An 18,461-nucleotide genomic window follows, 5' to 3' on the forward strand; every position below is an offset into this window, starting at 1 on the left:
AGTGGACCACAGGCTAAGTATGAGTCAACAGTGTGCTGCTGTTGCAAAAAAACAAACATGATTCTGGGATGCATTAACAGGTGTGTTGTGAACAAGACACATGAAGTCATTCTTCCGCTCTACTCTGCGCTGTTTAGGCCTCAGCTGGAGTATTGTGTCCAGTTCTGGGCACCGCAGTTCAAGAAAGATGTGGAGAAATTAGAGAGGGTCCAGAAAAGAGCGACAAGAATGACTGAAGGTCGAGAGAATGTGACCTATGAAGAAAGGCTGAAAGAACTGGGCTTGTTTAGTTTGGAAAAGAGAAGTTGAGGGGCGACATGATAGCGGTTTTCAGGTATCTAAAAGGGAGTCATAAGGAGGAGGGAGAAAACTTGTTCTTTTTAGCCTCTGAGGATAGAACAAGAGGCAATGGACTTAAACTGCAGCAAGGGAGGTTTAGGTTGGACATTAGGAAAAAGTTCCTAACTGTCAGGGTGGTCAAACAGTGGAATAAATTGCCAAGGGAGGTTGTGGAATCTCTATCGCTGCAGATATTTAAGAACAGGTTAGATAGATGTCTATCAGGCATGATTTAGACAGTACTTGGGCCTGCCATTAGGGCAAGGGGCTGGACTTGATGGCCTCTTGAGGTCCCTTGCAGTCCTAGTATTCTATGATTCTATGATAAGAGCTTGGACATGATAAGGCTGGACAAGCGTTTTAGATGTATGAATGGATAAGAGAAGCCATATCTTACATATGCCTTGCAGAAAGATTCAATAAGATTTAGTTCAATCAAGCTGAAGAAGTATATTTGTTTACACAAGAAGACTGCAAAACTGGGAGTGGGGGGGTGCATTTATAGTGTTGTATAGAAAATGTCAAGATTTCTGCCCGATCTCCAGTCTGTTCTTTGTGGGAACAGGAGGGACTGAAATGTAAATGAAACACAACTATACTAAATGTATCCACCTCATCTGGAAGAGAAATCTTAGTTACCAAAGTCATGGATAAAACACTTCTAATTCAGTACACTAGCCAGAAGAGAAAAATATACTGTCAACCTGCCATAACTATCAATTTAGTCGAGGGCCTTTGCCCACTCATTGACAGGGTGATGTGCTATGTAATTAATATTCAGTTTAGTTCTAAATCTATTTAGCTATATATACATTTAGAATATAAATGACTGTAGTAGCTGGGTGAAACAAAAAAAGCTTCAGCCTTCACTGTGCAGGACTGTAGGTTCACCAATCCACCAAAAGTGTTTTATACCATGCAATGTCTTTTCTTTTAGCTAGAAATCTAGTGTGAGTGGAGAGCACTTTGATTCATGATAGAGTTGGATTAAGTGATGAAACCAAAATGCTCCATAGGAGGAAAGGTCAACCTGATGTAAAAAGTTCCATGGTCGGACTTCTCTGAAAATGAAATGTCTCTAGTTCAGCTTAGGTTTGTTCTCAATACCAGCAACTTCAGTGTACCCAGTGATCCATATATTTGTTGAGTGGGAGAGAGAGAAATAATCAATAAGGCAGATGCTGCCCCCCACCCCTTGGAGATCATGAATCAGAAAACAGAGTATATATAACAAATTTTAGAAGGGCTAGCTGTTAGAAATGAATATAAATTAGCATCTAGCAACTGTAGAAAATTTATAATGTAAGGAAAAGAAAATTAAGAGAAACCAATGACCATCAGGACTAAGGGAAAGAGGAGACACTTAAATATAGTAGGAATAAAAATGATCCTAACAATAGTACTGGTCCATTAATAGACAGAAGTGGCATAATTGTCAATAACATCTGGTTTTTTTTTTGGAAAGAGAAGATGATGATATACTTTCTACTCCAGTAGTAAGGCAGGAAGATATTAAACTGCAATTATCAATATTAGACACTGATAATTTGCATCAAGGAGATTGTAAAGAACTGGCTGACGAACTCTCTGCTAATGGCTATTTTCGGTAAATCTTGGTAGACTAAGGACGTTCTAATGAATAGAAAAAAGCGTATGTTCTGCCAATATTTAAAAAGGGTAACCAGGTAAACTATAGGCCTATCCGTATGACAGCAATTCCAGGCAGGATAATGGAATGGGTGATAAGGGACTCAATTCGTAAAGAATTAAAGGAAGGTGATATAATCGATGCCTGTGTTTACGATACATTATTTGTTATAGAATTAATTCAAAAGGGGTTGTTAAAGCAACAAAGTGAGAAAGGTAAAACTATGATAAAGCATCTTGTCACACACTCAAAATTGCCAGTTTTATAGCTACAAAGAGGTGACCACTCAGTCCCTGACGACCTAGCTGGTTTGCCAAGACTAAGAAGACAGAGATAAAAGAAAAAAGAGAAACAAAATACTAAGCCATTAGAGGGCACCAAGACCTCCATTAAGGTGGGAGTTTAATGTGTTTTCAGAGGTGGCCATGAGAAGGTCAGCTAGAGCTGTCAGACTGGCAAGGCAACACACGGACAAATATATTGTTTCCACACTTGGCTTTGCATGCTCTGTACCTTTGCGGGAACGAATAAATAATACTTTCTGGAAGACGTTTCTGAGTTGCTTTAATCAACTTGGCTGATGACAGGTCCCCTGAGCTAGGAAACAGGAGTACTAATTCCCAGAGACCCAGTCCCAGAGGGACTGGACCATGTGCTTCTTCCCAGAATGAGATGCAGGAAGCTGGTACTGTCACCTGAGGGGTGCACTCTGGCTGGTCTGAAGATTTCCAAAGTGCAGTTCACCCCAGCATCTGTGGCAGTAACACTTGTTAGCAAATATAACACTTACCAAAATGAACTGTATTTTTTGTTTGTTTTTTGTTTTTTTAAGGAGAAAAGTCATTTCACATTCAGGCCCTCAGAGCACAAGACTAATTTTATGATATACAATAATATCAACAGCTGCTTATCATCTATCCTACTCTTTTGCTGGAAGTGTAAGCCCCATTGTTCACTTCTGGGAAACTTGTGTGTGTAAAATGCATGTATTTCAGAAAATTCTGTAAGCCACTATAAAAGCTAAAGTAAAAAACACTCACTGTGTGTTGATAACAAGTCTGTCCCACTGCCCTTTAATATCATCTTCTGAAGGCTGTTCTGTAATGTACAACCCATCAAATTCCAATTTCCTTGCAACTTCCTTTTCCCGCTTAAAAATAACCAATGGAACCTGCAGTAGGGAAACAACCATATTAAAAATTAGTTCAAAATCAGTGACAGCTCTGGGAGCTACTATCTTCTAAGAAGATGTAGTTGCTCATGAATATTGAATGCACAGATTGAATGAGGCTAAACCAGCACTCAGAAAGAAAAAAAGTGTATATTGCCCAGTTTGTGCAATAACTAAGAGTTTTTCAAGAAATCAGGGTAGCTGACCAATGCCAATACCCCAATGCCAATGTATAGATGAATGAAACCCATATTCTTTAGTGCCATACAACTATTTTGTTTTAAGTAGTATAGCCATTAACCCCAGTAACACTCATACAAATGCAAGGGTGTTCTTACAGCAGCAAAGAACCAATATAAGAACATGAGTTGGTATTCTATGTACCTTCCCTACTGTCAGCATAACAGGATGAAAAGGGGCGGGCTACCAAGCGAGCATATTCAATACATTCCACCTATGTCAGGCTCACCCAGGATTTCATTATGGCACCTTGGATTGTTAAAAACTGGCATGAGTTTAAGAGGTCCTGAAGCTGCTCTTAAAATACAGCAGTGGAAATACTATGCACAGAGCTGCACTGGGATGAGAGTAATGAAAAAGACATTGTCAAACTACTTTTGCACACACCCTACTTGAGTGTGTGCTTAGTACGCTTTGCCTGTCACTAAGGATTTGGACTGCAAGGCTCTGGAGGCCTTTTGTAGGATCAGGGGGCTGATAGCCTCAATGAGCTTCTAGGCAAGAGGTGTGGGGGTGGCTCTGTGCTCCTGGAATGGATGAGGCAGCCAGTCCTCAGCACTGCCTGGAGTGCAGTGCAATGCCTCCTGCCAGCTCTCAGAACTACTTGGAACATGCAGCACAGCACTCCAATGTCAATGTAATGGGTCTGGGGCTCTGGCCACTGCCACTCCTGTGATAGCAGTGGTGGTGGTGGCTGAAAGGCCTAGGCCTTTTTTGACTCATTGCCCCTGTAGACCCCTCTGTCGAACTGGCCTGCCTAGGACAGAGCTCTCTCTAATGAGCTGGGTGACATTCAAAAAAAGTGGAGCAGGATGCAGCTGGCAGAGATTCAAGTATAAACTGAATGGACTTCCCTTGGAAAACTGCTAATGAGAGAAAAAAGTACATTTGGGCTGGACAAAAGCATTAATTACACACATAGGATTATTTTATTGGACTTTTATTTTGAAAAGTGATTCTTCTAGGCTCACAGCATTATCTCTAAATCTCCCTAAATTCACCTGTTATTTATTCACTCCACGTCAGTCATTCTGCACCTAAACCAAAGTCTGCAGCTGGAAAGCATTATGTTGGAACAACAACAATTAATACTATATTTCTTAATATTAGGGTTGGTATTACACTCAACATAATAACTGTAGTCCAAATCTCATCTGAAGACAGCTTCATTAAAAGTGTTTAAAAGATTTTACTCCCATTTTAGCAGCAATTTCCAGACACAGAATTGTCACACACATAAAAGCAATACTGTTGAGATTCTTTTTTAAAGCAATGTGTCTTTTCAGCAGCCACAGGCTGAGACTACAACTATGTCTTTTAAGGACAAAGACTTCCATTCAGGGCATCAGGAACTGTAGGAAATCATTATAACAAACAATTACTGTAACAGTTGTTTTTTTTTTAATTCATGTCTTGAAACAGGACAAACGTAAGTTATTTTTGGGAGACATTCCCTCAAACTCACACAGAAAATAGAAAGCCCTATCTGAAAAGCCAGGACCTGGAGATGGCACTGCATATGCCACCTGATATCCAGCCATGGAAATGATGGTTCACTATTTATTGGTATCATGGAGGTATTTAAAGCATATAAATAAACCAACCACTTTGTAACCATTTACCTTCACTGGGAAAGTAGACCCTGTTTCTTTGGCAAAGAAAAGGTAACCAGTTAAAGATAGGGTAGAAAAAAAATAGAAGCCAAATAATTTTCTACTGTGTGGAGAGAAATTCTATACATGTGCCTCCTTCAAGGGAGCTACGGAACTTTTGCGTTTCACTCCTGATAAAACAAGACTAATGGAGATGTAAAAAGGACAATGAAAACAGCGTGTCCGAGCAACAGCCCCAGGAGAGCAATTGGCAACTCTAATCCAACTACCAGACCCCTTTTATCTGGGGGAGGGATAGCACAGTGGTTTGAGCACTGGCCTGCTAAACCCAGAGTTCTGACCTCAATCCTTGAGGGGGCCATTTGGGGATTCAGGACAAACATATTAAATCCATCAGGGATGGTGGTAGGTCCTGCTGTGAGTGCAGGGGACTGGACTCAATAATCTCAAAGATCCCTTCCAGCTCTATGAGACAGGCATGCTTTTATATATATATATATATATACACACACACACTTCTTGTGCAGCACAGCCAGCCACTTTGCAATACTGCCATTGTAAACCATCCTCTTCTGGTCACATGTATCTCCCTCTACTTGTATTTGAAAACCACAGGTTGCAAAGTCTCTGTCACAACAGGGCTGCATCAATGTAAAACGCAAGTGGACAGGCCCACCAACAAGGGTGGAGAGAGAGAGAGCAGTTGCCCTGGGTCTCCTGGCTCTTTACTTTGCTGCGGGAGTGCCACATGGTATGCTCTGGGTGGCTCTCAAGAGTGGGTTAGCAGCACACCCAGCCCCGCCCCATCTGCCTGAGGTCCTGCACCTTCCTGAAGCACAGAATCAGGTCCTCTCTGCCTGGCCCAGCAGTTTGGCAAGTCTGTCAGCCCCTCTGCAAATGGATGTGTTGGGCCAATGTGAACATGTCACATGCATATTGCACTTCCCTGAGAGGCTTCATTTTCTGAACGCATGAGGGTTCATCACATGCATAACATATATATAGGGGTGGTCAGCAACACAGTGGCTCTTCATGGCAGGTTCCCACCCTGTTTGTGCAAAATTTCTGTGGTTTTGCTCCACTGCACATCACTCAATGGAGAAGAGCAAAGGGACCTAAGAAACAAATAGCGTTAAATTCCTCAAGGTCTTACTTTCAAACAATAATATCCAATAATGCAAAAAAAGGAGATCACTGTGTGTAGGATAGCCAAAATCCGCAGCGTGGGTTCCATATAGCCACTGCTTTCTTCAAGGACGTAGTGCACAGTGATGATCTTATGGGAACCACTTTCCAGGCTGTTTAACTTGGAGTTTTCCCCGGTATTTACCACAAGTACTTCCTTTTCTTCTACCACAGCAGAGGTGGAGACCTGTTCAAATCACAGTCAGAGGGACAATTTTTTCATTTGACAGGAGTTTTGCATTTTTACAGGCTATGTACTATAAATCACAGGAGACAAACCAGGAGTATTGTAAATGGGGGGAAGGAACTTTTTGCAAAGAAATCTCCGCTAGAAATACCTTGCAGAGAGAGTTCCACATTATTCATGGGAGAATGTTTGTGACATTCCTTCACCATAGAAAAACTGCCATGTACTTATCTTATCACTGGGAATTCACTGAAGGCTATTGCCATCTATGTGGAGGACTTACAACTCACACTGCAGCTTTGCCTAACCCTGTTCTGAATCCCTGATAGCACAGCTCTGCGAGGGATTTGTCTAGGTCTGACAGCTTCCAGGGATTAGTGAGATTCATCAGGAGAAAAGTGAATACAGTGTGCAGCAGGACTGACTATCTTCTGCAGGCTTGATTTATGTGCTAACTTCACTCCATGACAGTTTCTGAACTATGCAAACCTGCTGGGGCGGGTCTAGTTTGGAGGAGAGGAGGGTCTGTGCTCTGAGACTGTCTAGTAAAAAGTGGAAGGTGAAGACCCCCCTCCCCAGAGTGCAGACCAGCAGGCACTAATCAACTTTGAACATAATTGAATTTTACTATTTAAATAGTTAACTCTTCCCTATCATGATTATGTTTAGTGAGATCAGACATACAGATTATTGGTGTGTATGGTGTATTTTACACAAGTATTTTTTAGAATTGAACTAATGAAAAAATACTAACAGAGGTTTTAATAATAGTATAGCTAACAAGATAAGCACTCAATACATTCGAAATATTAAGCAGACTCTTAACTTACTAGCTTATGCAATCTTTAGCTAGTTTTAATTGGAAGTTAAAGAGTTAATTTGGCCATGCAGTCCCCCATATTCTTAAAATTCATACAATTATGCAAAACAAAAGTTGATAAGTAATACAACAATTTACCTTATAGAAGAGCAGTATGAAGTTGATGGCAAAAGCAACAAACAAAGCCAACATTCTCATGTTATAAAAATTGCGAGCAAAATAGTTCTGAAAAGAAAAAAATAGAGTTTCTAAATTATTTTATATATTGATTTATTCAACTTTGTTGAACTCAGAAAATTACTTTTAAGAATTGTCTGTTCTTAAAATTATTCAAAGTGTCCAAATCTAGAAAGCTTGTAGTGTTTTACTCCTAAAAACTTCTTCCCACAATCTCCTCCAAAAATTCCTTGTATGTTTACCAAACTTTTCGAGTAGGAGAACCATGAAACCATTCTGAATTTGGAACCAAATCTTGAACCTTGAGAGGAGTGAAAAGCTTGGATAACTCTGTTTTGTACTTATTTTTCATGTTGTTATGCCACTGCATTTTCTAGTTCCAATTGCAACAGGACTGGAAGTGGAAAAATGGGAAATCCCATGAAAATAGTATCCCCGGGGTCTCTACCCCAAAGTGATTTGAATAATTCAGATAAGTTGCATCCTAACCAAATCTTTCCCATGACTAACTTTTAAAACACCCATAGCTCTTGTGTTCTCTCTTTCCCCTTTACTCAAGTAGGAGAATGTTAAGGTTGCAAAGTGAATCACTCAAAAAAGTCAGGGACTGTTGAAAATAAGGCTGTATGCATAACTGTAATTCTCCACACCCTTTCGTGAATGCACTAGAATTCATTAGATGTCACAAATACATACCTAAATTTGGAGAAGGGGGAAATTGTATTAATTTGAGAAACATACTACTTTAATTAGTTTTACCTTCTTTTGAAATGGTCTTTCAAGACAAAAGTTTTTTAAAAAAGTATTGTGCACAAAATCTACTTCTCTTTTGCACAGATTAATATCTAATATGCTAAGAAATTTTATACTAAGCATTGGATTTTCAAAAATTCTTTAAATGCGTTTGTCACATGTCTAATAAATTTCTCTTTCTTGGTCAATGCATGTAAAATTGTGCAGACTGACATGCTGATACTGTAAAAGGTCTCTCATACAGCTGAAATTGTTTATCATTGCTTTAAAGGCTAGAAAGCAGAGAATCAGTGAAATATGACCCTGCAGACCTTTTTTACAGAAATATGTATGGTGGAGTTGTCCTGCAAGCAGGTGCAATCAATGCTAATGGACTAGAGCAGTGGTTCCCAAACTTTCAGTATCATGCCCCCGCCTTTTTTATTTTTGAGAAACCCTCACACCCCTCACCTCTTCTTTACCATCATCCAACCCCCCTTTTAACAAAAAATACAATTTGTAATTTAACATTTAAATTAAACACAAAAATTTGATATAACATTTTTATTTGAAATTAAAAATTAGCATAAATAGTTTTTCTTGGCTCAAAAATTTAATAAAAATGTAATAAAACTTAATAAAAGTTCAGAAATAGCAGAAACAAAATTAATTTAATGTGAAGGATGATGCTGCATTTTCTTCATGAGTTGGGAAATTCTAGGTATGAAAGATGACAATGTGCAATGCAAATAATTTTTGTAATCCATTCAATTTCTTTGTTTTTAATGTGACTAAACTTGAAAAGCTTTTTTTCACAGAGGTATGTTGATAAAAATGGAAGAATAATATGTAGCACTTCTTCTCCAACTTTTGAGTAGATTGGATTGAGTAGATTGAGTAGATCTTATCAATAGTTACTCCAAGCTTGAGTTTTCAAAATTATCTTTCACACTTGAATCACATTTTAAGTGCTAGTTCTCACAATACTTCTGGCAATGAATTGACATCAACGTTGAATGGATTGCATATGAATTTATGAAGGGGGTTGTCAGAAAAGTTGTCTGAAAAACAGAATCATAGAAGCACAGAGCTGGAACGGACCTCAAGAGGTCATCAAGTCCAGCCCCCTGCCCCAAGCAGGATCGACCCCAACTAGGTCATCCCAGCCATGAATATGTCAAGCTGGGACTTAAAAACCTCTGGGGATGGAGATTACACCCTCCTGGTGAGGTAGTTTTTCCTAATATCCAACCTACTCCTCTCCTTCTGTAACTTCAGACCATTACCCCTTGTTCTGCTGTCTGCCACCACTGAGAACAGTTTCTTTCCACCCCTTTTAGAGCACCCCTTCAGAAAGTTGAAGGCTGCTAATTAAATCACTCCTCAGTCTTCTCTACTGAAAACTAAATAAGCCCAAATCCTTCAGCCTCTTCTCATAGGTCATATGCTCCAGCCACCTAATCATTTTCGTTGCCCTCCACTGAACCTGCTTCAGCACATCCACATCCTTTGCATACTGGGGGGCCCAAAATTGGACGTAATACTCCAGATGTGGCCTCACCAGTGCCGAATAAAGGGGAACAACAACCTCTTGAGATCTGCTCAAAATGCACCTCCTTAATGCACCCCAATATGTCATTGGCCTTCTTGGCCACAAGGGCACACTGCTTATTCATATCCAGACTTTCATCCACTATAATCCGTAGGTCCCTTTCTGCTGTATTGCTGCTTAGCCAGTCATTCCCCAGCCTATAATAATGCTGGGGATTTTTCCATCTCAGGTGCTGGACTCTACACTTCTCCTTGTTGAACCGCATGAGATTTATTTTGTCCCAATCCTCCAAGTTATCCAGGTCACTTTGGATCTTATCTTTGCCCTCCAATGTATCTACCTCTCCCCCTAGCTTGGTGTCACCACAAACTTGCTGAGGGTGCAATCCAGTCCCTCATCCAGGTCATTAATAAAGGTGTTGAAGAACACTGGCCCCAGAACTGAGTGTTGGGGCACTCCACTTGAAACTGACTGCAGTCCAGGTTTTGAGCCATTGACCACTACCTTTTGGGCCCGACCATCAAACCATCTTTCTATCCATCTTACAGTCCCTGTTTCTAATCCATACTTCCTTAACTTATGGGCAAGAATGTTGTGAAAGACTGTATTAAAAGCTTTACTGAAGTCAAGGTATATCACATCCACTGACTTCCTCATGTCCACAGAACCAGTTACCTCATAATAGAAGCTAATCAGATTGGTCAGGCAGGACTTGCATTTGGTGAATCCATGTTGACTACTTTTGATCACTTTCCCCTCTTCCAAGTGCTCCAAAATGGATTCCTTGAGGATCCCCTCCATTTTTTTCCCAGGTACTGCAGTAAGGCTGACCAGTCTATAGTTCCCTGGATCTTCCTTCTTTCCTTTTTTAAAGATGGGCAATACTTTTGAATTTTTCCAGTTATTCAGGATCTCTCCTGATCTCCAAGAATCTTCAAAGATAATGGCCAAAGGCTCAGCAATGATGTCTGCCAATTTAAATCCAGACCCATGGATTTGTGCACATCTAGTTTTTCTAGGTAGCTCTTAACTTGTTCCTTCCCCACAAAGGGCTTCCCTACACTTTCCCATACTGCTTTGGCTAGCACCATAGTATGGGAGCTGTCCTTTCCCTTGAAGACTGATGCAAAAGAAGCATTGAGTACTTCAGCTTTTCTTACATCATCTGTCACTAGGTTACCGCTCTCATCCAGTAACTGCCCCATACCTTCCCTGATAGCTCTCTTATTGCTAACATGCCTGTAGAAACCCTTCTTGTTACCCTTCACATCCCTTGCCAGTGGCAATTCCAATTGTGTCTTTGGAATTGCAATTCCAAATGCTGTCCTGATTACTGCGCAGCATTTTCCAGCCGTATATTTATACTCCTCCTTAGTCATCTGCCCAAGTTTTCACTTTTTATATGCATCTTTTCTGAGTTTAAGATGACCAAGGATTTCCCTGTTAAGCCAAGCTGGTTGCCTACCATATTTGTGTTTCTTACTATGCAGCGGGATTGTTTGTTTCTGTGCCTTCAGCAAGACTTCTTTAAAATATTGCCAGTTCTCCAGAACTCCTTTCCCCTTCATCTTAATTTCCCTGGGGATTCTGCCCATCAGTACCCCCAAGGAACTGAAGTCTGCTCTTTTGAAATCAAGGGTCCCTATATTACCGTTCACCTTTCTTCCTTTCGTAAGGCTCCTGAAATCTACCATCTCGTGATCAATGCAGCCCAGTGAATGAATTTGTCAACAAGACAGTACAGAAGACACACAATTTTGTTCTTCACATCCTCTTTACAACGTTCTTCGAAGCCTTCATTTTCAGTGAATGATCAAAATGTCAGAAAAGACAAAATGTTAGGCATCTGAGCTTGTGTTTGATGTTTCCAAAGCTGAATTTTTTTCCATAAATGCTTTGATGGCATCTTGGTGCACCATAATGTTTGCAGCATTGTTTCTTTGTAGCTTCAAATTCTTCTCACAGATTATCACATTGTAAACTTTAATGGTAAATTAAATCTTAAATTACAAATTGCCAATGTGCTGATGCTAACCCAGCGGGATAATGTAGATGACAATATCACATGGATCACGTGATTCACATTATGTCACCTCAACCACTGAGCTAAATAAACAATAAAATGTCCGATTTCCACTGCTTCATAGTAAAATGGCAGAAGCAGTGCAAAAGAAATTTAATTGCTGATTTTTGAAATTTTTTTGCACTTTTACAAAATTTACAGACACCTAAATTTTTTTTGCAGACTTTACAGACACATCGAATTTTGACTAATTTTTTGTGGGCTGTCCATAAATTTACTGATGGTTGGCACCCTGCAGCCACCACTACTGCCGGAGTGGTAGTGGCAGCCTGAGCCCCAGGCCTGGGAGATAGGAGTAGAATCTGATATACCTTGTGGTAGTTAACATGGAAAGGCTCTGCTACCACTATCACAGTTCTGCGACCAAGATTACATTCTTCAGCCTTGTGCCTTAAGGTTTAGATATTTAGATACTGAATAGCACCCCAACCAGAGAAACAAATATAATATACTCACAAGAGAGGACACTGCCATAGGCTGAACTCACCAATTTTTGCTCTAGGTTCTGAGATCTCCACTCTAATTTCCCCTTCATAGACTTCAAGACAGAAGAGACCAGTATGGTCACCTGTTACATAACATTGGCCATAGAACTTCCCCCAAATAATTCCTCTGAACATCAGAATATCTTTTTTATAAAAAAATCCATCATAGTTTAGAAATTGACAGTGATGTAGAGTCCACCGCAATCCTTCTTAACTTGTTCCACTGGTTAAGTACCCCTCATGTGCTACCTAATACTAGGACTTCACAGCCACAATACAGTCATGAATATTTATGGCAAATTGTTTTTAAACATGCACATGAATGCCTTCCAGCCAGAAAACCCCATATTTGCATTCAGAAATTGGGTAAATGCCTGTACAAGTATCAGTTTGTGGAGAAATAAAACATGGCTTTGTGGTTATGAATAGTATGCATGCATGTATGAAGGAACATACAAGCTGAACCTCTAGTGCAGCACCCTTGGCCTGACCAGTGCCAAACCAGACAAACTGCAGAACCACAGGAGATCAATATTGTCTAGCAACATTACCAATACTTGCACTACTTACTGGGCTCTCAGAAGACATTTAGGGGTAAATTAGAGCTAAATAACAGCACAGAGCACTGAGAAGCAGGACTGGTGGCTGTGAACAAACTTTATGGGACCATGGGAAACTCAGTCACTCATGGTAAGTGGACATCCAGCTAACTAAAATTATGCTGGACTGTGAATATTGACAGACCAGAGTGCTGGTCTAGAAAGGTTCAACCTATATCATAGCCATGTTTGAAGATGGCCCGTACGTTTTTCTTTAATTTAAAAAAAGAAGACAATGTTGCTTATTACATTGGTATTTTCATTGTCATTTTGTTTTTATTCTGTTTTGAAGGGAGTGGTTTGGGGGTAGGGAAAGAGTGAAGCTCACTACAGTTTTCTCTGGGTGCACAGACACTTTCTCCAGGCCTGGTACACATGCTTGACTAACATGCAAGTACTCAGTCCAATTTAGATAACACCTTACAAGAAGTTTTTGCTGGTATGCTATGATTTTCTTCCAGAAGGCTGATTCCTGGACTTCTGCTTCACCACATCTGTGTGCATGAAACTGTCTCAGCTTCTGTTTCCCTTTGTCTTCTTTGGCTTTGTCTTCCTTTTCTCCACCTTCTCCCCTGAGAAAACCAACAAACCCGTAATATGAGCTGAGTTACTGAAGGTGATCCAGAGATCTAGAAATCTGTTGTAAACTCCACCTTTCCCCCCAGATGTTTGAAGTCAAACCACATAAATTGGAAAATCCCATCCCCTCTTGAAGCCACAGTAGCCATGATTTGTGCAAGGAAGAGACATGAAATTAAAATAAATTCTCCATCTCAGGCTACAAAGAAATGTTAAAATTGTTCAGCGGATGATACTGCAGCCACTGCATTGCAGTAACCTCTCTTATATGAGGATATGTGCCTGATGAACACAGGTAATTATGGATCAATCTGCTCCACCCTTCGTTTTCCAAAGCCCCACTCCATAGCTGTGTAGTTAGTGCCAGTGGAACAAATCACTCTAAAGCGCTTCTGTTACCTCCCTTCCAGCCTCAAGATTACCCCATATGTAGCTGCAGTGAGAGCTTCAGGGTGCTGAGAAAGTGATAGAATTTGTTCATAACACAAAATAGTTTACTTAAATTTTATATATATGTTTTGAAACAGAACAGCTGAAAAAGCATTTTCTCCTCCATTTACAGAATCTTAAGTTCAGAATTCTGAATGTCCCACACAGCAGTTGTCCCATGAGCACTTACTCAACTGTAGGAAGAAACAAGAATTGACTTCTGCAACTTCAGTATTTGTGACTTATCGGCTATACTAAGGACAACTTGGTATGTAGTTGGATGTAGTTTAATGCTCTTTTACCACTTAAAACCAAGCACTGTATTTTACATTGTATTACATTTGTTTGATTTTTATCTTGGTACATATTTCTATTACCTACACGAGACCTAAAATAGGGCTGCACTAGAAAAAAAAAGAAAAAGGCTGAGTTGCATATTGAAAAAAAACAATATTAAAGTTTGCACCTCATTAAAAAAAACATCTGAGAGCACTGAACCAGTTTAGGACACGAACCTGTAATGAGCAGCGTATAGAATTTTGCTAAAGCCAAGAGTATTGGACTGACAATACTGCAATTAGGTTTGCATACTTAGCAACTGAACACAGTGTATTCAGTGAATAAATAGCCAAAGAACTTATATCTTATTTTAAAAATCATGAGAGAGACAGAGAGAGAAAGACACTTCTACCCATTGTGTTTGGAAAAAAAACTAAGACATATGCACTAAATAATGCTGGTCAAACATTTTGAGCTGGAACCTTTTTTCTCTACTGGAAAATTCTGATTTGATGGAATCAATGTATGTCGTGGGAACATTTTGTCAAAACTTTAAAACCACGTTGGCCAGCCCACTTGGTTTCCTGGTCTGCCTGCCAACTGACTGCAAGATATGCAGACAGACTGGTTAACTCCCCAGGCTCTCACAGTACTGGGCAACCTGCCTGGTTATGGCTCCTTTGGATGCCCAGATTCCTGAGCTATGCAGCAAGTCATCTCCCTGCGATACCCTGTCTGTTGGGCAGGAACCTGCCTGGCTCCATAATTTACCTTCAACAGAAAATTTTCATTTCCAGCTTCACATTCCAAATCAAAAAGAAGAATATTTGGAAATGTGAATTTTTTCATACTACAGAAATTTTGGTTCCAGCACAACTCTAGAACTGAATGTAAATCAAGGTATTCTCTTCCTTAGCCAGCAGACTGCGTGGAGCAATAGGAAGGATAAAGTCTCTCTTCCATTTTACAAAAAACAAGCAGTCCTGTAGCACCTTAAAGAGTAACAGATTTATTTATTAGGTTATGAGCTTTCCTGGGTAAGAGCCACTCCTTAGATTTTCAGATTTGGAGCATCTACAGGACTGCTTGTTTTTTGAAACTACAGCCACCCCTCTGAGATGCTCCCATTTTTGTAGGTTTTTAACTCTGAACCTTAAAGAAACATTTTAAATATCAGACATGTTAGCTTTTGTACTGTCAATCATTTTAACACAATCTTCCAGCTAAAGCTCTTGTCCCATAATCCCACACGGCATCCTACATCTGTTCAAATGACAAAGGCCCTAACTGTTCTTGGCCGACCAGCCAAAACCTGAAGGTGTACCTGGGTTTGTATGATGACAAGTGTGGCACATTAAAAACTGAAAACTTAGGGGCAGCATAAAATAAACTGCATTCAGTGTCACAAACAAATGCATGCTGGAGCCACTTACATATGCATACTTCTAGTTTTAAATTCAAATGTCTGTTTCTGTGCCAGAATGCTACAGAGTTTGGAATGTTGAAGTAGACTTTACCTGCAATTTTATGTGGCATATATGTGGCCCTGAAGACAGGAGAATTCAATTCCAAGAGATATTGGGAATCTGTCTTCTCAAGCAGCCCAGCCCTGGCCCAGGCACATAGTGAAAGTAACACTAAACTCATGGAAAAGCGAAGGAGGTACTGTGAAACAGTGTGCAAATTCTAGTCATCAAAACAGAGGAGCACTATAAAGAAGGCTGAGGTGTCAGGTGTCATGAAAATACAGTGATCATAGCTGCAAAGGGGACTGAGAAGGTTGGACTGAAATAAAAGGAGGCATAAGGTCACCATAATGGTGTCAATTTTATGCTGGTTTCACTGCACTGGGAATGTGAGCTTGACGTGGGAAGGGGAACCTACATTCAGACACGTGAGATGTCTCTGTGACAGAAATGAAAGTATACCCGTAAAGAAATCTGATTTTTTAGAAAAACAAATTACAGTTTTTAGGAGCAAGGTCCCAGGTTATACATACTCTGCTTTTTCAGGTTCAGATTTAGTTTCTTCTTTTTCATCCTTTTCATCTTCATTCACCTTCTGCTCCTTGAATCAGTCAGAAAAATATATCAGAGTTGAAGGCCAGAAGGGATCATTTGATCATCTAGTCTGACCTCCTCTGTATCACAGGCCACCAACACCACCCACACACTAAACCCAACAATCAAAGTGAGACCAAAGGAGGCTAAATTATCAGGTGAAAGAGGCAGAAAACAGGAGGGGCTGAAATACACCAGTAATCCAGGTCCTAAAATGGCAGAGAGATGATTAAGTGATACCTAGATAACCCTGGCAAGTGACACTGACTGACAGTTTGCAGAGGAAAAGTCTACAAGGTAACTGTCAATATGCCTGGGGAACAATTTCTTTCCAACCCTATATATGGTGATCAGTGAGATGCTGAGGATGAGCAAGAACCAACCAGTCAAGCTCCTGAGATAAAGAGTGCTAGGTGCCTTGGGTTTAATGTTCCATCTCCAGCTATAGTCACCACTGATGCAACAAAATAAGGAGATTAAAAAAACCCTCCCAGAATACCTTGACCCACTGAAGGTATCTGTATGAAATCCTGAAGCATGAACTTTATGAACATAAGACAAATCAGAGGTGTGTCTGACACTCCACTAACACAAGCAACCCCATCTATGAAGTCAAAGCAGTATTATGCAGTGTGTGGCCTTCAAAAACACTTCTAAAAGGCAACAGTCATGGTGTGAACATCAAGACATTTTTCTATTAAGCAATACTAAAATGAGGGAAAATTATACTTCCCTTTGCATTTACACAAGACACTGCGAGTTTTTAATTTAACAGCCAACCAAATAATATGAGCAAGGCTGAGGGTTTTCAAGTTTGTGATCCCAGAAAGACTAAACTTTAGTAATTCATTTTTCTTTGTTAAAAAATCTGCCACACTTAAGACAAAAAACCTAAAATCAAAAAAACATCGCTGTAATATTTATTTCTGAGCAAATACAGAATGAAGAATGGCAGAGAAAAAAATAGTTTGTTACCTGACTTTTTTCCTGCGTCTCAGGTAATGGGAGTAAGGAAGGTGTGCTCAACAAATCACTCAGACCAGCATTTGGATTATGAGGGATCAGCTTATACTGGCCTCCTTCTCTTTTCAAGTCCAAGCCAAATATGTCTGAAAGTAGATCACCCTCATCTGATAAAGCTGTTAGATCCATCAAATCTTCTACTGGCAGTGCTGCTTCTGTGGGTTTCCTCTCTCCCTCATCCCCTTCACCACGTACCTCATCCTGAGTGGGATCTGGCATATTGGCTAAAAGTTCAGCTACCTTGATCTTCTTAGCCCCTTCTACCAGGCTTCCTCCGAGGAGCAAACTGTACATAATGCGAAAGAAGCCCCGGAAAACTCTACATATGAAATGCAATAAGCCCACCAAGATGCTCCAGTAAGAAGAAAATAAAGCAATGAACATATCCTTCACAGTCATTTTCTTCATTTTCTTCATCTGCTTCTTTAGACTCTTCATGCTAAGCATTTTGATAAGAGTCATTATATTATACTTGAGGGCTACCAAGGCTGACTTGACAGTCACAAGGGAGAAGAAGCCCATTCTAGGGTCCTGTTCATCAGGTTTATCTTTTTCATTTTCCTCTTTATTTGATGACCTTTCATTCAAATCTGACTCAGAGATCTGGGCTGCCAGCTGCATTTCAAAGATGGTATCCTCACAGAAATTAACAAATAGTTCCATCTTTTCCTTTTCCCCTCCTTCATTTACAACATCAAAGATAAATTGCCTCTTTGACTCTTTAACCTGAGGTTTCTCCCACTGGGTCCGACTTGACTCACTTATTTCAAAGTAAACCCTTTCAATACGCTTCGCACTACCCATGATTTCTATGCGGCCAAGGAAGGGCTGAAAATAATTCAGAACACTCTCTGCAAGCTCAAGGAAAGTCTGTAACCGGGTATCATGGCGCATGTGCTCTGACAGGTTGGTCAGAAGAACAGCAACATTGAAACCAATGTCTTTGGCAGGTTCATGGAAACGTTTTACAAATTCCTCATAATCCAGAGTCTCATTCTCATCTGTCTCAGCACAAGAAAGTAGAAACTCAGTTTCTGATTGCGTGTAGTGCTTGTGGCTTTCCATTGCCTTCTGAAAATCTCTCTTTGAAATTATACCCTTACCATCAGGGTCATGTTCTTTGAATGCATCAGATGAAGTTAGATCCTTCAACTTCAAGAACATATCAAAAAATTTCAGAATCATCTCCACGTTATTGGAAGACTCCACTAGCATGTCAACCATCTGCTTGCCAATAGTTCCATTCACAACATTACCTAA

General features: G+C 40.1%; 1 protein-coding gene across 13 annotated transcripts in view; it reads right to left on the reverse strand.

Moving 5' to 3' along the window:
• RYR2 (ryanodine receptor 2) overlaps positions 1–18,461 on the reverse strand; it is a 975,983-nt gene that overhangs the window by 39,423 nt on the left and 918,099 nt on the right. For 12 of the 13 annotated variants that reach the window (XM_074990102.1, XM_074990110.1, XM_074990109.1 and 9 more), the window contains 6 exons: positions 17,154–18,457; positions 16,118–16,185; positions 13,256–13,403; positions 7,342–7,428; positions 6,165–6,383; positions 3,028–3,158 (listed from right to left, as the gene is read on the reverse strand). In XM_074990102.1, the coding sequence (XP_074846203.1) occupies positions 3,028–3,158; positions 6,165–6,383; positions 7,342–7,428; positions 13,256–13,403; positions 16,118–16,185; positions 17,154–18,457 (1,957 nt within the window). The remainder of the gene's footprint in view (positions 1–3,027; positions 3,159–6,164; positions 6,384–7,341; positions 7,429–13,255; positions 13,404–16,117; positions 16,186–17,153; positions 18,458–18,461) is intronic. The other variant, XM_074990106.1, reaches the window with a different exon arrangement.

This window comes from Carettochelys insculpta, chromosome 3 (assembly GCF_033958435.1).
Source record: "Carettochelys insculpta isolate YL-2023 chromosome 3, ASM3395843v1, whole genome shotgun sequence".
In the NCBI taxonomy this organism is placed as follows: domain Eukaryota; kingdom Metazoa; phylum Chordata; order Testudines; family Carettochelyidae; genus Carettochelys; species Carettochelys insculpta.